At 45.2% G+C, this 20,995-nt stretch overlaps 1 protein-coding gene across 1 annotated transcript in view; it reads right to left on the reverse strand.

Annotated features, from left to right (window-relative positions):
* Positions 1–690: 690 nt before the first annotated feature.
* LOC118217311 (dnaJ homolog subfamily C member 7-like) overlaps positions 691–20,995 on the reverse strand; it is a 34,153-nt gene continuing 13,848 nt past the window's right edge. Inside the window, exons 7-14 of the mRNA XM_035399210.1 lie at positions 20,173–20,326; positions 14,806–14,970; positions 14,268–14,359; positions 13,611–13,684; positions 11,397–11,543; positions 5,156–5,308; positions 4,097–4,159; positions 691–1,282 (exon numbers count right to left, since the gene is read on the reverse strand). Coding sequence (XP_035255101.1) covers positions 1,245–1,282; positions 4,097–4,159; positions 5,156–5,308; positions 11,397–11,543; positions 13,611–13,684; positions 14,268–14,359; positions 14,806–14,970; positions 20,173–20,326 — 886 coding nt within the window. The 3' untranslated portion in view covers positions 691–1,244. The remainder of the gene's footprint in view (positions 1,283–4,096; positions 4,160–5,155; positions 5,309–11,396; positions 11,544–13,610; positions 13,685–14,267; positions 14,360–14,805; positions 14,971–20,172; positions 20,327–20,995) is intronic.

The following is a 20,995-nucleotide window of genomic DNA, read 5'->3' on the forward strand; positions in this document are numbered from 1 at the left end:
CCAGCAGGAAAGCTGCTAGTTAAGGAACATGGGGGAGTAACACTTCCACCAGCTGTTCACAACAAAAGCGCAGTTTCGAGTTTTTGTAGAGTAACCATTATGCTCAACTAGAAAATTAAAACAGCCATATTTAAGCTTGCACACTTATTTTTCAAACACATTTTTTCCTTCTGTTAAATGTGTCATTATTGTCACTTGCACCTCAACAAGCAGCACAAGAGCAATGTCCTCTTTCTCTCAGTATGTGTTTGCATAAAGTATGTGTGTAAAATAGAAAAATTTATATTTGAATGTTCGTATAGAACAGAACAGGCTATCCAGCTAGCTTTTGCGCTGTTTTTCCTTCTGCTAATTATTACGCTAGTTAAATTAATCTGTGCTGTCAAATACGGCTGTTTTAATTTGGTAGTTGAACATTACTGCACAGCACAAACACCGGAAGCTTTGCGCGCTCGTTAACAGCTGGCAGAAGTGTTGCTATGGTACTATTTGCGAACACCAGCGTTGGAACTGGTCCCACACCTGATCTGACCTCGCGTCACAGAGCTGAAAATAGGCCTGATACCCGGTCCAATCCTCGCACACCGTCGGGCCGTGTTGGGCTGGGGTCCGGATGCCGACCTCTACCAAACACCACACAGGACACTGCATGCTTTGAGAATAATTCTGCCAATATAGCAAGGAAACGTATTTGTCTTGAGTTTAATTTTAATTTCAGACCCTGCCACCCCACCTTCTCACACACCAGTGCGTTACTGACAGCTACAGCAAAAACAACCTTTCCCTTAGAGCTCCAGGCAGCGTGTGCATTTCCAATCCGCCATGCTGCTTGTGAAGCTGAAATGAACGGGGTAACTTTCAATGTATTTACAGCGCTACGAGCTTTCACATGTTCACCGTTCTCCTTCCTCAGGGAGGAGGGAGGCGTGCTTTCCAGTTTGTTTCAAGGGCTCGAATCTCAAGGCCCGGTCCCCGTGGAAACGTATTCAAATGAGGTTCCGTGGCAGTTCTGTTCAGAGCCGCAGGCCCAGGTGTGAAGCGGCATCGCAGACAGAAGCAGGGCGCCTCTCCCCCTTCGTGTTCCCAGGGCGGTGTGGAGGGTAGGCTGCTGCTCTTCGGTTCTGAGCGGAACGGCGGTGGCGGATTGAGAGAAAGGGAGGCTGGGTATTACTAATAGGGGGGGGGGGGGGGGGGGGGGGGGGGGGGGGGGAGGGGAGGAGTCCTGCGTACCCGCATCGTCCGCCTTATCCAAACTGAAAAAAGAAGTTCCCAGGTCCGGACGCTGCATACAGATACCAGACAAACAAACAAAAACACAAAACTTAGCGCTTTAATATCATTAACCAGCGATGGATGGAAAGCAGTCAATAACTAAAACTGACAAAGTTAAAGAGGTACAGGGAATGCACTTATGAAAATGGAATATACTGCAGTATATTTAAAATATAATAAAAGATCACATCTGGTTATTTTTTAAACATATATTAGCATACTGTAAAGTGGCAAAAACTGTATATTTGCCCATGTTGTAAAGTATAGGTTATATTCATTATGGTCTTTGTGTTTTTAGTATATTTAACAGCAGTAAAGGTGGAAACACTATGGCAGTGGAAACACAAGCAGAGTGTCCCATCAGTGAAACGTCCTGACGGTTCCATATAGGTGTGGGGTAGAGGTCTTCGTGGTTCCAAAAACTGGGAGCCATTCCACGATGCACCCGTGGCTCGTGGGGGGTAGCTAACTAGCCATTTAGTTGGCTAGTTTAATATTACAGGGTTCATACACTTTTTCACCAATGATTTTCAATGACTTTTCCATGACTTCTCCACAACCTTTAACTGAATTTCCATGACCAAAACAAATGACTTTATCTCAGCGGGACGATTTAAAATTATTTATTGTAACACTAATTAAACTTAGGTCTGCATCTGAAACATATGGTGCCTCTCTAAAACAAATAAACACCAGACAGACACACTTAGATACATTCTCTCATATTTTAATTCGAATAGTTTAACATTTTTGTCAATGTCTCAAACAGGGCTCGAAATTGCGATGCGCTGCGCATATGCTCCCGAAATTTAATCTGTGCGACCTCGAAATATAATTGGGAGCATTTGTGCGAGTGCAAATAATTGTTCTGGTGCGACCTTTTTTTTTTTTTTCTTTTTCCAGTCGAACGTCTCTTTCTCTGTACATTCGCTAGTTAGTACACTCAGTATGTGCCTTGTGAGCTGACGGTGACCCTTCTAACCAATCGTGAGCTTGACATTCTTACCTTTAATGCTGATTTTAAATAGGTTAATATTAGCCTTCAATCACTCCCTTTCGCTGCACTCCACTGTCACGCGACACAGAGAGCTAACGCGTTAACTAATGTTACCTGAAGACAAAAGTTTATGTTCAATTTATTAGCGTTATCGAAAGCTGAAAAGTTGAAGCGGACGTTTTGTGTAGCGACCTGGTTGAAACAGCTAATTTCTCCGATGCAGTTTACTGGCGGTTGATTTAATTAGCGGTATTAATGTGACGAGAAGCGCTTTGTCGTTTGAATGCATAACACGCAATTGCTTGAAGAGTCGACACATTTTAGGCCTGTTACTTGTAAACCGTACTGTTATATTGTCGTTTATGAATAAAAAATCTATTGCATATATTGCTGGTGCTCCTTACATTTTGGTGGGTGCTCCTAACTTTTTGAAGTTGGGAGCACTAGTGCTACCAAGTTAAAAAGTTAATTTCGAGCCCTGATATATTATTGAAGCTGAACTTCCCTGGCATATTGCCGGCACAGTAGGGCCTACGTTTACTAACTGCTACATTAGCAGAAGCGTACCTTTTGGGCGTGCCTGTAAACAGACTGAGCCAGACCGAATTAACGACTCACACCACCAAAATACCGCAAAGGTTACGTGCCAATTTACGTTTTATTACTATACATACTATTTTTATGATTGGATTAATTAGTAATTATATTTGACGCAACTTTAGCTATATTTCCATTACTTTTCAAAAAATATTATTTTCCATAACTTTTCCAGGGCCTGGAAATTGCATTTTAAATTTCAATGACTTTTCCAGGTTTTTCATGACCGTACGAACCCTGATATTAATTAATCTCAGTATTTTAATAGCTTATAAACATTCCCAGTACTAAATCAACCCATCTCAGGTCATTCAACTTTCGGATACGACACTGTTCCCACAAATGCATCATTTTACCCATTTTTTGGCTATATTACTGTGTATAGTACTGTGTGGATTATTTCTAGTTTGCAATTTTCATTAAAAATAATTTCATAAAAGTTCATTCTGCTATATTTCAAAGGTTATTATCACTGAAATATATGAGAATTGTTTTCACATTGAATGCGTCATTTGTCTTCTGTATGAAAAAAAAGCTTATAATTATTATCTTTATAAATCAACTTTTTGTACAATAAACTAGAAAAAAGTTTCCCCTTATGATAACCAGGGCAAATAAATGTAGAATTTCATAACGGAAAGTATAAAATAAACAGACTGGAACAATACAAATAACCATGTTTAAACATAGGAAATTATTAGGCTGTGGATCAACTGATCAACTTATAACTCAACTGATGATCTCAGTCCCTATGAAATAAGTGCCTTTCAGTCCAAAAGAGAAGTATTAGTAAAGAATGTACTTTTCACACACTCTTTTGGCACAGACCTGCCCAACACCACATGAAGTGCTCCAGGGTGTAAGACGTGCTCAATAAATATGTTATGAAATAGCAGAGTTTCACACAACATTTTTACTGCCAATGCGAACCAGACTGATGTCACAGCCTAGCGCGGTTAATCCGTGTGTGCGCAGGGACAATATGTGAACATACCCGCTCTGCAAAAACAAAGACCACACAACTCAAAGAGCTGGCTCAAAAAAGAAGTTATGTGCTTACGCCTGCTTTCGATTTATGTTTGATTTTACTGTGACATAAATTCCAGAGATGCAACCAATCAGGCTACGTCCAGAGAGAGAATCCACTCTTGAATCAGCTTGAATTCAGGAATCAGGGACAAAATTGAATGAATTAAGTGAAAGACGCTCAGAGAACATATCATGGCTCACCCTCAAAGCTGAAGCCCCCTGGGCCTCCAAAGAACGCCTTGAAGATGTTGTTGGCATCGAAATCTGGAACACACACACAAACACACACACACATGCGCACAATCATGTAAGACATGTTCGTTAACATAATCGGTAGTACAATCAAACACATTTTATCGCTCTCAAACTACCAGGAAAGTGTGGCCCCTATCCTCCAACTGGACTGAATTTCTCCAAAGAGATGCTCTTATCGGTTCCCGAATAGTGCTGTTATTTCAGCCACACAAACAACATTTCATAAGAATGTAAACACACTCTCCCCGTTAGCAGACAGCATGAATTCTGCCTTAATTCAGGACAAGTCTGGGCAGCAGAGAGAGTCAGAGAGGAGCCAGGAGCTATCTGGCAGCATCTCAGCAAAGCCAGGTGTGTCGAAACGGCAGCACAGGTAACCTCACAGTCTCTCTGCTCACAGGGGAATATGATGGGGTGAATATGGGATAACAGCATTCTCAAACTCTGCTTGCCTCATGCGCTTTGGCACAAAGAGCAGCGTGCTGAGAAACAGAGACACGCAAGCCCAGTCCTGCCTTCTGCCCTTCTGCACAAAGAGCTTGAGCTCATCCAGGATCAGTGCTCATCCTGCCCCTAGCTGTTCTGCGTTAGGGATAGAGCTGATCCAGGATCAGTGCTCATCCTGCCCCTAGCTGTTCTGTGATAGGGATCAAGCTGATCCAGGATCAGTGCTCATCCTGACCCTAGCTGTTCTGTGTTAGGGATTGAGCTGATCCAGGATCAGTGCTCATTCTGCCCCTACCTGTTCTGCGTTAGGGATCGAGCTGATCCAGGATCAGTGCTCATCCTGCCCCTAGCTGTTCTGTGTTAGGGATCGAGCTGATTCAGGATCAGTGCTCATCCTGCCCCTAACTGTTCTGTGTTAGGGATCGAGCTGATCCAGGATCAGGGCTCATCCTGCCCCTAGCTGTTCTGCGTTAGGGATCGAGCTGATCCAGGATCAGTGCTCATCCTGTCCCGATCTGTTCTGTGTTAGGAATAGAGCTGAGGAATCAGCGGCCTGACCTCCCATGTTCATGCCGTCCTCCTCCAGGTCCTGACCACTGTCATATCGGGATCTCTTCTTGGGGTCGGAGAGCACAGTGAAGGCCTCGCCCACCTCCTTAAATTTCTTCTCCTCCTCCTTCTGCACGTCCACGCTGGCTGCACTGTGACGGTCTGAGGGAGGAAAGAGAGAGAGAGAGAGAGAGAGAGAGAGAGAGAGAGAGAGAGAGTCGGTCAGGGGGAGAGAGAGAGAGAGAGAGAGAGAGAGAGAGAGCGAGGGAGGAGAGAGAGAGAGACAGAGGGGGGGTAGAGAGAGAGAGAGAGATAATATGACAACAGATTTAGACCCTTTCTCCCTTAGAGCATTCACTGTTAAGCCTCTAACCCCTCTGTCTGACCTCAGTCAAATTATTGTGATTTTGAAAAGGTCAGAAATGAACAGTACTACACTCCAAAGCCCAGTAAGCTGTTAAATATAATACAATCATACAGATGGGCTCTAAACTGTACAGAGGAATTTCAGAAAGTAATAAGAGTTCAAGAAATTCGAACACTTTTAGACACCTTTCCAGACAGCCCATATGTTCACAGTTACAGAAGGAGTCAATCTGGCAGTAAAACATGTAAATATTATCTTTGAAAAAACAGTAGAAAAATCACAACTAAAAATTAAAAATCAACTGAAACCTCAACTCAAAAAAGAGGACAGCTGGTTTGACCAAGACTGTCAAAACATCCAAAAAGAACTTAGAACATTGTCAAATCAAAAACATAGAGACCCAAATAACTCACATATACGCCTTCTTTACTGTGAAGTACTAATGCAATATAAACGTACACTCAGAAACAAAAAAGCACAATACACTCATAAACAAATGGCAGAAATTGAGGAGTCAATAAATACAAATCAATTTTGGGACCGATGGAAAATCTGAAAAAAATCACAACAAGAAGAATTAGCGATACAAGATGGGGATATCTGGACAAACACTTTTTAAGAAAGTAGAATTAGGAGAAAATCCTGAGAAAAAACATAAATAAAAAATTACAGGAACTTTAATTGGCTATTAAAGATAATCAAAATCCATTAGACTGCTCAATTACTGAACAAGATCTTAAAGATAAAATAAAAAAATTTAAACCTAAAAAAGCATCTGGACCTGATGGTATTTTAAATTAGATGTTAAAATGCACAAGCACAAACTTTCAACTGCCCATCCTAAAATTATTTAATTTGGTTATGAGTGTAGTTAATTTCCTTGACATCTGAAACCATAGGCTTATAACACCAATATTAAAAAATAGAGATAAAGTTGAACCAAACAATTACTGAGGCATCTGCGTGAACAGTAATCTGGGGAAGGTTCTATGTAGTATCATAAATTCAAGACTTTTCACCTTCCTTACTAAACACAATGTCTTGAGTACCAGTCAGATTGGACTTTTACTAAATCACCATGCAACCAATCATATTTACACCCTACACCAGTGTTTCGCAACCCTGGTCCTGGGGACCCACTGCCCTGCATGTTTTAGATGTTTCCCTGCTCCAACACACCTGATTCAAATGAATGGGTCTTTATCAGGCTTCTGCAGAGCTTGATGATGACCAATTCATTTGAATCAGGTGTGTTGGAGCAGGGAGACATCTAAAACATGCAGGGCAGTGGGTCCCCAGGACCAGGGTTGAGAAACACTGCCCTACACAACCTAATTGAGAAATACGTAACCAAAAACAAAGAACAAATATTTGCTTGCTTTATTGATTTTAGAAAAGCGTTTGATTATATCTGGCATCAAGGGTTATTCTACAAAAATATTGAAAGTAGTGCAGAGGGTAAAACCAGTGGTCTCATAAAATCAATGTATACAGGGAACAAATGCGGCATAAAAATTGGCAACAAAAGAACAAATTTCTTCTCTCGGGAGCGTGGAGTGAGACAGGGCTGCAGCCTTAGCCCAACTCTTTTCAATATTTATATTAATGAACTGGCAAACATACTAGAAAAAGCTGAAGTGCCTGGTCTCACTCTACACAACTCAGAGATCAAGTGCCTGGTCTACGCAGATGACCTGGTTCCCCTTTCCCCCAGTGAACATGGATTACAGAAAAATCTAGATCTGCTAGAACAGTACTGGCAGACCTGGGCCCTGGCAGTAAACCTTAACAAAACTAAAATTATGACATTCCAAAAAAGATCCAGATCTCAGGGAACAAAACACAAATTCATCTTAAGAACTCATTACATTGAACATTCCCCAAATTACACTCATAAGCAACTGGCAGAAATTGAGGAGTCAATAAATACGAATCAATTTTGGGACCGATGGAAAATCTGAAAAAAATCACAACATGAAGAATTAGCGTTACAAGATGGGGACAAACCATTTTCAAACACGTTTTAAGAAACACAGCATACATGCGTACAAGCAGACACATACTCACTCATGCACACAATATACAGGTAGACAGACAGACAAACACACACAGACCTAACATCACTTACTGACATGAGAGAGAGAGAGAGAAGGCACAAGAGAGAGACAGAGACATTTGATGTTCCTTTATTGAAACACTGAATTTTCCATAACTACCTTAAAACCTATCCCAGCTCCCTACTTATAAAGCCACAACCCACCCCAACCAACCCAAAAAACAAAAAACAAATCCAACACAAAAAGAAAACCAATACATTGCCCAACCACCACAGTTAAACTAAACATATCTCCATCTCCTCTTCATTTCCTACACAAACAGCTCCCTCAATACCCCACATTCTTTTAAATGTTGGCACATCATGCATCATTTTAAAATACTCAAATTCTACTCTGAGGCACGCAGACACCCACCACCACCACACGCAGTATGTTCCTGCGTGTGACCCATGATGCAAGTTTTGCCTGCCCATATAAAACATTCACCAGTACTGCAGCATAGCACTGCTGGAACCTGTACCTCGGTCTACAGATAAATCCCCCCCCCCCCCCCCCCCCCACAAAAAACACACCCCCAGCTGCAAACACACAGTTCTCAGTAAACAAAACATGAGTCAACCTTACAAATTACACAAACAGGTGTGATATTGTGTCCTGCTGTGCACAAAATGGGCATCCTATCCCCACCCAGGATAAACATGAGCCAACCACACCTTAGTGGCCACAGCTCCATGTAGTATCCTCCACTGCAGGACTCCAGTCCTCTTACAGATGGGAGCACCCCTTATATAGCACCTTCCGCCTGTGTCCTGCCATCGTCTAGTCACCCAGCTCATCCTACCACTGGTGCTCCCTCTTATCCTCTAGACCCCTCCTGTGCCTGACCTTAACACAGCCCACATACAGGTCTCTCACCTTCACCTCCTGAAACTTCCCCAAACATGGAGAAGTGAGGGATAAAAGCTTCCCCTCCCCCTCCTGCCACACCTCTACTGCCCTTCCAGTGCCTGATTAGTTGTTCCCATCTCCAGCCCAGGCACAGCCTGCTGTACATCTCTCAGAATCCTCTCCAAGACCCTAATAGAGAGCACCCGTTTGCAATCCGCCAGTCTCTGGGCTGTAACCAAACTACACCCCCCTGCTGCCACAAACTGCCGCTGCACGGCAACTGACCCCAAAGGCTCTGCCTGAATCACAGGGTTGTGTAGGATGGGCTCCTCCCACACCCACAGTCCATTCTCCAGACCATCCTCACGAGAGTGCCTCAGCGACTGCCATACATTCAGTACCGCCACACAGAACTCTGTGAGCCCTGTAGTGTTCAGGCCGTTCGGTTTCATTAAAAACAGCTGTAGATCCAGCCCCATGCCACCTGCTCTTCTCAGCAGTACGCCTGCTCCCTCCAGCATGTCTCCTGCCGATAGAGGAGCCTCTGAGCCGTTTGCAGCGTAAAGGCCGCCACTCTGCTCTCCAGGTCAATCAGCCCCTGCCCTCCTGTACAGGAAGGAACAGAATTGGTGCCCGCAGCCAGTGATGACCAAATGACCAAAAAAAGTCCACCAGCTTTCGCTGGATTTCCACCAGCAGTCCGCCAGGGGGGTTCAGTACCATTAGTCGATGCCACAGGGAGGATGCCACCAGGTTATTAATAATCTGCACTCTCCCCCAGTAAGACACCCGCAACAGCAGCCATTTCCGTTTCTGCAGTATCCCCACCAGCTGATCTGTGATCCCCTCCCAATTCCTGGCCATAAAAGCTCCTGTTCCCAGATACTTCAGCCCCGGTCTGGTCCCATGGTAAACCACCTGGCAGCTGAGGTAGGGATCCTCCCACATACCAATGCCTCGCTCTTCCCCCAGTTAACCTTTGCTGTGAAGGTGGCCTCATAAATTTTGAGGCTACCCTCCTACGCCTGTACATCCTCCCTATCCCTCACCAACACAGTTACGTCATCTGTGCATGCCGACAACTTGTAAATTGTCCATCATGTAGCGGTCTGGAACACAATACGATTGGTCCTTATGCACCAGTGACGCTAAGTGGGTCCTCAGCCGGTTAGCGAGGGCCTTGGACAAGATCTTATAGTCCGTACAAAGAAGTGCCACCAGCCACCAGTTGTTCAATGAACACAAGTCCCCTTTTTTCGGTAGAAGCGTGAGGACTGCCTGGCGACAGCTGGCTGGAGGTTCTCCCACCACCATGTACTCCAGCAGCATCACAGAAGTCCCCTCCTGAGCCTCCACAAACTCTCAGAAAAGTCCACAGGCAATCCATCTATACCTGGGGCACGACCTGCTGTCATCTGCTGCATAGCAACAGTGAGTTCCTGCACTGCGATTGGTGAATCCAGCTCTTCTTTCATCATCTCTGTCAATGTGTGGAGGCCCTGATGGAGATCCTCCATCAACCTGACCTCACTAGCTTCTGCTGCATATAGCTGTGAGTAAAAGTCCACTGCAGCCTCTCTCATCTCCCTAGGATCTGATGTCAAACACCCATTCGGAAGACAGAGACAATGCATTTGTTTCTTCTGCCCCTCCTGTCTCTCCAAATTAAAGAAAAAAGAACGAGGAGCATCCATGTAATTCAACGGGAAAAATCTAGCCCTTACAAGCACCCACTTTGTTTTCTCGTGCAAAAAGGAGCCCGGATCTCTCCGCAATTCCTGCAGCTCATTATTCAACCCCACCTGATTCTGACCTACCAATTCATCCTTGACCTCCCTAATCCTCTTCTCAATATTTCCCATCTCAGATACTGAGGAAGAATCCGACATGACGCCGTCATCTTCGTCCACTGCTCCCCGTTCCACCTGTTCCTCCAACTCTGTTCCACCCAACTCCTTACTCACTCCTGCTGACCCAGCCCCTGCTGCCTGTCCGTTTCTGCCATTATCCGCCTCCATAGCGCCCTCCTCATTCCCTTTCTCCACACCAAGCCTTGCTTCTTGCATATCTCCGCCATTATCTGCTCCCTGAGGCTGGGTTTTGTGCAGGCAAGCAAACCTTTGGTGGCCAATAACCCAATGCTCGAAGCAGCGCAAGCAGTCACTTGATGCAAACACCATGTATGAACTTTCCCCATGTAGACAATGAAAAGTTACGTCTACAGTCTAAAAGACATGCTTCACCGCACTACTTTGCAGCCCATGAGCTGGCAAATTTTCAGAACCTGGCCAATTCTCTTTCAACGACTTTGTTCTTTATGAAGGGGGGCATGTTAGAAATAACTACTTTAGTAGACAGTGCTGAAAGTGGGATTATTGGTACAAAAAGTCTTTTCACAAAGATGCCACCCTATAATCCTAGCAACTAGGATTTCCTTTTTGAGAAAAACTAATACCGCCTTGTTCATTCTAGCCGCTGAGAAAATCTGCTCACAGCCCACCTGTAGTGAAAGAACTGAGCTGTTATTCTGTAGTATAGCTACTAGCAGAGTGGATTACTTTCACATGAATGGCGTTAGCATTAACAGACAGAATAATGGCAGAGCTTAATCAGAGAGAATAAAGTAGAACATACTGGAGATAAACAATGAGTCAGCCTGGCGGTTTATAAGTTAGCAACCAAAGGTGCACCTTTAGCCTCAGATGTGCCCACAGGTCCCTCAGGCTGGGGCAACCGAATGAGTAGGTATTTCACCCCTATCTGACACAGCAGAGCACAAAGTGCACAGTGCTTTCCGAACGTGGATGTTCTGAAAGACTGGAGGGCTTGGAGTGTATGCGGACACACTGGGGCTAAATGTTCAGCGGTTGACAGCGGGTCGATCGCAGGTGGACGGCTGGTCGCCATTGGCGAGCTCGGGCGCGGGTGCGGGCAGTACCTGGGTGGTGCATGAGGGCGCGTTTCCGGTACGCCTTCTTAATCTCGTCCTCCGTGGCGGTTTTCTCCACCCCCAGGATCTTGTAGTAATCTTTCCGCTTGCTCTTCTTCAGCTCCAACTGTGCGTTCTTCAGCAGGTGCTTGTGTTCTGAGAGAGAGAGAGAGAGAAAGAGGAGCGTAAAAAGGGGATTGTGTTCTGATAGAGAGAGTGAGAGAGGAGAGTAAAGAGGGGATTGTGTTCTGAGAGAGGGAAGGAGAGAGAGAGCTATTCTACAGACTGCACCACCCAGTCACCCATATCTGCAATACTTTCCCCTTTTTAAATAAAAATAAAATGCTCCTACAGATGCCTGAGAACATTCAATTTTACTTACTTTCTTAAAAATTATAATGCAGAAATAAGAGAATCCTTTCATTTTGAATATTGGCAAAAATGTTTATTTTAAAATGTCCAGTAAAATTACCCATGTACAGGAACTTTTGTGACATTTATCTATTTATGGGTTAAAGCATTTAAATTAATTTGAGGCACATCTGATGATGGCTAGTGAAAACCTACAGGACGGTAGATCTCTAGCTGTTGAATGAGGTGTGCCTTGTTAGGGTTGCAGGGAAATCCTACAGGATGGCAGATCTCTAGATGTTGAATGAGGTGTGCTTTGTTGGGGGGGACCTACAGGAGGACAGCGTATCTCCAGGAACAGGGTTGGGCAGCAGGGTATGTTGGGGAATCATTAAGGGGGTTCTGGGCCCAAAATGTTTTACAGTATACTTCAATACTATAACCAACAAACTGCTGGGCGAATGGTGGGAAGAGCCTGAAACAGGGGGAGGTAATATCCACCAGAAGAGGGCGCTGTAAGACAGCCTTTCTTGGGAAGTCCCACCTGAACCCTCATTTGAGCAGACAGAGGGGCAGCAGCTGTGCACTGGGCGCTAGTGTGAGTCTGAGCAGAGTGCTGTACCAGGTTATCTCTGCCCTCCAGTGCAGACAGAGGGGCAGCAGCTGTGCACTGGGCGCTAGTGTGTGTCTGAGCAGAGTGCTGTACCAGGTTATCTCTGTCCTCCAGTGCAGGCAGAGGGGCAGCAGCTGTGCACTGGGCGCTAGTGTGTGTCTGAGCAGAGTGCTGTACCAGGTTATCTCTGCCCTCCAGTGCAGACAGAGGGGCAGCAGCTGTGCACTGGGCGCTAGTGTGTGTCTGAGCAGAGTGCTGTACCAGGTTATCTCTGCCCTCCAGTGCAGACAGAGGGGCAGCAGCTGTGCGCTGGGCACTAGTGTGAGTCTGAGCAGAGTGCTGTACCAGGTTATCTCTGCCCTCCAGTGCAGACAGAGGGGCAGCAGCTGTGCGCTGGGCGCTAGTGTGAGTCTGAGCAGACTGCTGTACCAGGTTATCTCAGGCCTGCAGCTAATGCAGCGGCCTCAGATTCACCCATTCCACTGAACTGCATGACACAGCAGAAATCCCAGCACACGTCAGCACAGGAGCTGCAGCTGCAGGCATGTTTTCAGTAGTCCCTGTGATAGACCCTAAAGGACCCTGCGTGCACTCAAACTGCTTTCACAGGAATGTATAGATCCTCACTGCGAGATTCCTGCTACAGGTGATAAGTCAGCAAGAACTCAAAGTGAATAGAAAATTTTATGGGCCAAATATTTACAAACAGACTTTTTACTCAAAACACAAAATCTCTTCCTCACAGCAGTGAGCGGAGAGTGAGATACATTGAATGCTAGGCTATACCTTAAAGTGCTGGATTCCTCAAATATATATGTATATATCACACATATATGACAACCAATCTTAAAGCAGCGATGACAAACTTTTTTTCGAAGCATCAGAACGGTCATGCTTAATTGGTAGTAAACATAGAAAGAGCAGCCGTAAGAGAAATCCAGCACCATACCCTGTTTATAAGTCTGCATTCTAAAACCAGGGATTCGGAAAGACTTGTGTTTTGAACCAATCAAACTGTCTCTTTCTCCGTGGGCAGGGCCAATGGGTGTCATGGCTTTCAAAATGTTTTCATAATATTGCGACTGTTGATAAAGTTGGTTATTGCTGCTTGTGAGAACAAGAAAAAACATACCTAGTTTCATACTGCTCAGGCGTGTGTTTTCTAAGAAGCGGGCCTGTGACATCACACATTGGCATAGGAGACGGCCCAGCCAATGAGAGTGCCGGGTGTGAGGAGCTGGCAGGACCGCAGAGCTCACCTTTCGTCTTCTCGGTCTGACAGACCTTCTCGTAGTCCCGCACGGCTTCCTCGTACTGCTCCGTGTCCATATAACTGCGCCAAAGACAAGCAGGGGGTCAGTATCCGTCTGCCCTGCCCTGCTTCTAGAGGCAGCGGGTCAGTATCCATCTGCCCTGCCCTGCCCTGCCCTGCTTCTAGAGGCAGCGGGTCAGTATCCATCTGCCCTGCCCTGCCCTGCCCTGCTTCTAGAGGCAGCGGGTCAGTATCCATCTGCCCTGCCCTGCCCTGCCCTGCCCTGCTTCTAGAGGCAGCGGGTCAGTATCCATCTGCCCTGCCCTGCTTCTAGAGGCAGCGGGTCAGTATCCATCTGCCCTGCCCTGCCCTGCCCTGCTTCTAGAGGCAGCGGGTCAGTATCCATCTGCCCTGCCCTGCCCTGCCCTGCCCTGCTTCTAGAGGCAGCAGGTCAGTATCTGTCTGCACTGTAATGTTCACTGGAACATTAAGCAGTTCATTACCAGCTAACAACTGTATTTGCTGCATTGCTAACTATGTATTTGACAAATAAGCTTTGATTTGATAATCAGAGACTGAATCTGCACTGTAGGGCTGAATCCGCACTGCAGGGGCTGAATCTGCACTGCAGGGGCTGAATCCGCACTGCGATCGTGGTACTGACCACTGCGCCCGCCGTAAGTAGGCTTTGACGTAGGTGTCGTCCAGCTTAATGGCCTTTGTGCAGTCTTCGATGGCCTGCTCCAGTTTGTTCAGCTGGAGAAAGGGGAGAAGGAGGAAAGAAGGGGGGGGGGGGGGTACATAACCTCATGCTATTAGCTGTTAGAGTGCAAAAGCCCATATGCTTATGACAGGCAAGGGTCATTTTGAACCTGATTAATCCTGACTAATCAGGAGACATCACATTCCTTTCAAAATATCACCACTTCCAAAGGAATTCGTAGTCAGCTAGTGGAGAAAATGGAACAGTGAAAGCTGCTGGTTGGTTTGTGAGTGCAGGTGTTCAGATAACTGTAATAAAATAACAAAAATATAATGTACCAGAAAAAAGGAAAAACAAATCCAAGAATATACTGAAAATGAAAAGTATCAACAAGAGAAGATTCCCAGCAGTGGGTGATGTGTATTGTACTGTGTGTGCATTAGCCTGCAGTAGCTGGCCAGGAGCCGGAATGGCCACAGCTGGGGCCCAGTTTCCTAACCTTGGAGCCCACGGTGCCTCTGTTGCAGTACAGCTTGGCGTTGGTTTTAATGTTGTTGGGGTCTATTGTGAGCGCCTCGGAGTACAGCTTGTAGGCCTCGTCATAGTTCCCCTCTTTAAACGCTCGGTTCCCTTCTTCCTTCTTGGCTTTCAGTGCTTTGGCGTTCTGAACGGGGTGAGAACACAATGTCATCAGGGAGAGTCGCTGACACGCAGCAGGACATTAGATCTAACTGCAACTACCACACACAGGGACATTAGGTCTAACTGCAACTACCACACACAGGGACATTAGGTCTAACTGCAACTACCACACACAGGGACATTAGGTCTAACTGCAACTACCACACACAGGGACATTAGATGTAATGGCAACTACCACACACAGGACATTAGGTCAAACTGCAACTACCACACACAGGGACATTAGGTCAAACTGCAACTACCACACACAGGAACATTAGATCTAACTGCAACTACCAGGGACATTAAATCTAACTGTGACTACCACACACATAGACACTGGATCTAATTGCAACTAACACACACAGGGACATTAGGTCTAACTGCAACTACCACACACAAGGAAATTAGATCTAACTGCAACTACCACACACAGGGACATTAGGTCTAACTGCAACTACCACACACAGGGACATTAGGTCAAACTGCAACTACCACACACAGGGACATTAGATGTAATGGCAATTACCACACACAGGGACATTAGGTCTAACTGCAACTACCACACGCAGGGACATTAGGTCTAACTGCAACTACCACACGCAGGGACATTAGGTCTAATTGCAACTATCACACACAGGGACATTAGATCTAACTGCAACTACCACACACAGCGACACGAGGTCTAACTGCAACTACCTCACACAGGGACATTAGGTCTAACTGCAACTACCACACACACGGACATTAGATCTAACTGCAACTACCACACACAGGGACATTAGGTCTAACTGCAACTACCACACACAGGGACATTAGGTCTAACTGCAACTACCACACACAGGGACATTAGGTCTAACTGCAACTACCACACACAGGGACATTAGATGTAATGGCAACTACCACACACAGGACATTAGGTCAAACTGCAACTACCACACACAGGGACATTAGGTCAAACTGCAACTACCACACACAGGAACATTAGATCTAACTGCAACTACCAGGGACATTAAATCTAACTGTGACTACCACACACATAGACACTGGATCTAATTGCAACTACCACACACAGGGACATTAGGTCTAACTGCAACTACCACACACAAGGAAATTAGATCTAACTGCAACTACCACACACAGGGACATTAGGTCTAACTGCAACTACCACACACAGGGACATTAGGTCAAACTGCAACTACCACACACAGGGACATTAGATGTAATGGCAATTACCACACACAGGGACATTAGGTCTAACTGCAACTACCACACGCAGGGACATTAGGTCTAACTGCAACTACCACACGCAGGGACATTAGGTCTAATTGCAACTATCACACACAGGGACATTAGATCTAACTGCAACTACCACACACAGCGACACGAGGTCTAACTGCAACTACCTCACACAGGGACATTAGGTCTAACTGCAACTACCACACACACGGACATTAGATCTAACTGCAACTACCACACACAGGGACATTAGGTCTAACTGCAACTACCACACACAGGGACATTAGGTCAAACTGCAACTACCACACACATGGATAGTGGATCTAACTGCAACTACCACACACATGGACATTAGGTCTAACTGCAACTACTATGCACAGAGACATTAGATCTAACTGCAACTACCACACACAGGAACATTAGATCTAACTCCAACTACCAGGGACATTAGATCTAGTGGTAGCTGCAATTAGACCTAATGTGCTGTGTGTGGTAGTTGCATTAGGTCTAATTGCAACTACCACACACAGGGACATTAGGTCTAACTGCAACTACCAGGGACATTAAATCTAACTGTGACTACCACACACATAGACACTGGATCTAATTGCAACTACCACACACAGGGACATTAGGTCTAACTGCAACTACCACACACAAGGAAATTAGATCTAACTGCAACTACCACACACAGGGACATTAGGTCTAACTGCAACTACCACACACAGGGACATTAGGTCTAACTGCAACTACCACACACAGGGACATTAGGTCAAACTGCAACTACCACACACAGGGACATTAGATGTAATGGCAATTACCACACACAGGGACATTAGGTCTAACTGCAACTACCACACGCAGGGACATTAGGTCTAACTGCAACTACCACACGCAGGGACATTAGGTCTAATTGCAACTATCACACACAGGGACATTAGATCTAACTGCAACTACCACACACAGCGACACGAGGTCTAACTGCAACTACCTCACACAGGGACATTAGGTCTAACTGCAACTACCACACACACGGACATTAGATCTAACTGCAACTACCACACACAGGGACATTAGGTCTAACTGCAACTACCACACACAGGGACATTAGGTCAAACTGCAACTACCACACACATGGATAGTGGATCTAACTGCAACTACCACACACATGGACATTAGGTCTAACTGCAACTACTATGCACAGAGACATTAGATCTAACTGCAACTACCACACACAGGAACATTAGATCTAACTCCAACTACCAGGGACATTAGATCTAGTGGTAGCTGCAATTAGACCTAATGTGCTGTGTGTGGTAGTTGCATTAGGTCTAATTGCAACTACCACACGCAGGGACATTAGGTCTAATTGCAACTATCACACACAGGGACATTAGATCTAACTGCAACTACCACACACAGCGACACGAGGTCTAACTGCAACTACCTCACACAGGGACATTAGGTCTAACTGCAACTACCACACACACGGACATTAGATCTAACTGCAACTACCACACACAGGGACATTAGGTCTAACTGCAACTACCACACACAGGGACATTAGGTCAAACTGCAACTACCACACACATGGATAGTGGATCTAACTGCAACTACCACACACATGGACATTAGGTCTAACTGCAACTACTATGCACAGAGACATTAGATCTAACTGCAACTACCACACACAGGAACATTAGATCTAACTCCAACTACCAGGGACATTAGATCTAGTGGTAGCTGCAATTAGACCTAATGTGCTGTGTGTGGTAGTTGCATTAGGTCTAATTGCAACTACCACACACAGGGACATTAGGTCTAACTGCAACTACCACACACAGGAACATTAGATCTAACTGCAACTACCAGGGACATTAAATCTAACTGTGACTACCACACACATAGACACTGGATCTAACTGCAACTACCACACACAAGGAAATTAGATCTAACTGCAACTACCACACACAGGGACATTAGGTCTAACTGCAACTACCACACACAGGGACATTAGGTCTAACTGCAACTACCACACCAGGGGCCATCAGATCTAACTGCAACTACCACACACAGGGACATTAAATCTAACTGCAACTACCACACACAGGGACATTAGATCTAACTCCAACTACCACACACAGGTGTACTAGATGAGAAACTTAACCAAGGACATGAAACATTAGGTCTAATTGCAACTACCACACACAGGGACATTAGGTCTAACTGTAACTACCACACACATGGACATTAGGTCTAACTGCAACTACCACACACAGGGACATTAGGTCTAACTGCAAATACCACACACAAGGAAATTAGATCTAACTGCAACTACCACACACAGGGACATTAGGTCAAACTGCAACTACCACACACAGGGACATTAGGTCTAACTGCAACTACCACACCAGGGGCCATCAGATCTAACTGCAACTACCACACACAGGGACATCAAATCTAACTGCAACTACCACACACAGGGACATTAGATCTAACTCCAACTACCACACACAGGCGTACTAGATGAGAAACTTAACTAAGGACATGAAACATTAGGTCTAATTGCAACTACCACACACAGGGACATTAGGTCTAACTGTAACTACCACACACATGGACATTAGGTCTAACTGCAACTACCACACAAGGGGCCATCAGATCTAATTGCAACTACCACACACAGGGACATTAGATCTAACTCCAACTACCACACACAGGCGTACTAGATGAGAAACTTAACCAAGGACATGAAACATCAGAGCTTCACTGACAAATCCAAAAATAAGATCTTAACAAAACAATCTCTTAATCCAAAGATCTCTTAACAAAAAGTACTACCATTTTTACTTGGTATACAGGAAATTTGCCCTGATAAATGTGAATACAGAAGATCATTACATTTTAGACATTTAGGCTTTCCTACAATGCTACAGGCCATGATGACAGCATGACCCACACATGAACTTTATTTTACCTAACGGCATTCCCTCCAGACAAAAAAATAACATGACTTGCTCATTTGTTTATCAGTCTCCAGTGCAACTAGGCTCCTTATCTCACCTATACAATGAGGTTACAAATTTGAACTCTTAATTATATATTCAAAATTTTAAATAAAGTTTGAATATTAAAGAAAAAAGCCCACAGCCCACCTGCTAAAGCCTGTATTTAGAAAACATGCTACCTGTGTGTGTGTCTGTGTGTGCCTGCGTGTGAGTGTGTGTGTGTCAGTGTGTGTGTGCATGTGTGTGTGTGTGTATGTGTGTGTGTAGGTCTGTGTGTGTGTGTGTGCGTGTGTGTGTGCGTGAGTGTGTGTGTGTGTGTGCGCCTGCGTGTGAGTGTGTGTGTGTGTGCGCCTGCGTGTGAGTGTGTGTGTGAGTGTGTGTGTGTAGGTCTGTGTGTGTATGTGTGCGTGTGTGTGTGTGTGTGTGCGTGTGCGTGTGAGTGTGTGTGTGTGCGTGTGAGTGTGTGTGTGTGTGTGTGAGTGCATGTGAGTGTGTGTGTGCGTGTGTGCATGTGAGTGTGTGTGAGTGTGTGTGTGTGTGTAGGTCTGTGTGTGTGTGTGTGTGTGTGTGTGTGTGTGTGTGCATGTGCAGGTCTGTGTGTATGTGTGCGTGTGTGTGTGTGTGTGTGTGCAGGTCTGTGTGTGTATGTGTGCGTGCGTGTGTGTGTGTGTGCAGGTCTGTGTGTGTATGTGTGCGTGTGTGTGTGTGTGTGAGTGTGTGTGTGTGTGTGTGTATGTGTGTGTGTGTGTGTGTGTGTGTATGTGTGTGTGTGTGTGCAGGTCTGTGTGTGTGTGTGTATGTGTGTGTCTGTGTGTGTGTGTGTAGGTCTCTGTGTGTATGTGTGTGTGTGTGTGTGCATGTGCGCGTGAGTGTGTGTGTGCGTGTGTGTAGGTCTGTGTGTATGTGTGTGTGTGTGTGTGTGTGCCAGGCAGACTCACTCTGCAGGCCAGCCGGGCTTTTTCGTGGTCGGGTGCCATGCGCAGGGCCTGGGTGAAGAAGAGCACGGCCTTCTCGATGCAGTCCTCGTAGTAAAGACACAGGCCGCGCACGTACAGGGCATCCCCGTTGGTCGAGTCCATGCGCAGGATGTCACTGTAACAGACAGCAGGGCATGATGGGAGATCCTCTCACAACACTGACTGCTTCTGGCTGGACTCCTCTGACCACCGCACTACTCATTTCTCTAATTAGGGAAGTTAACAAATATCCAGAAACTTACATAAAATTTAATAATTGGAATTGAAATATTTATTAAAATTAAAATTTCATGAATTGGAAAAAGGCCACATACTATTATATGGGGATTCAGTTAAAGATATTAATTCCAAATAATTTGCTGAATGGCCTGAACTGAAAATGGAATAGACTCCAACCCTGATTGACAACTGGATGCACCGCCCCCTGGCTATAAGAACTGCATGTTACCAGGTTGCTATGTCACCCTCGGCCTATGAACGTACCACCTCTAAAGTAAAGCACTGAGGATCTTACCCAAAAAATTTATTTTACTCTTAAGTCTGTCTCCAATAGCTGAACATACAATCATTACTAATTACTGAGGCAATACCTGAAAGGATTAACAATTAGCCTAGGCAGATGTTAAATTAAAGTGACAACTATGAGAAATGATTAGATTTTTTAGATAAAAGATGTTATTACAGATGAACCAAGATTATTAGCATCAAACCTGGGACAGGTGTCATTTGAGGAGACAAAGCAGCTTAGGGCTGTGTTCAGTATGACCACGTGCTGTAAATGTGG

Source organism: Anguilla anguilla, chromosome 17 (genome assembly GCF_013347855.1).
Source record: "Anguilla anguilla isolate fAngAng1 chromosome 17, fAngAng1.pri, whole genome shotgun sequence".
NCBI classification, from domain to species: Eukaryota; Metazoa; Chordata; class Actinopteri; order Anguilliformes; family Anguillidae; genus Anguilla; species Anguilla anguilla.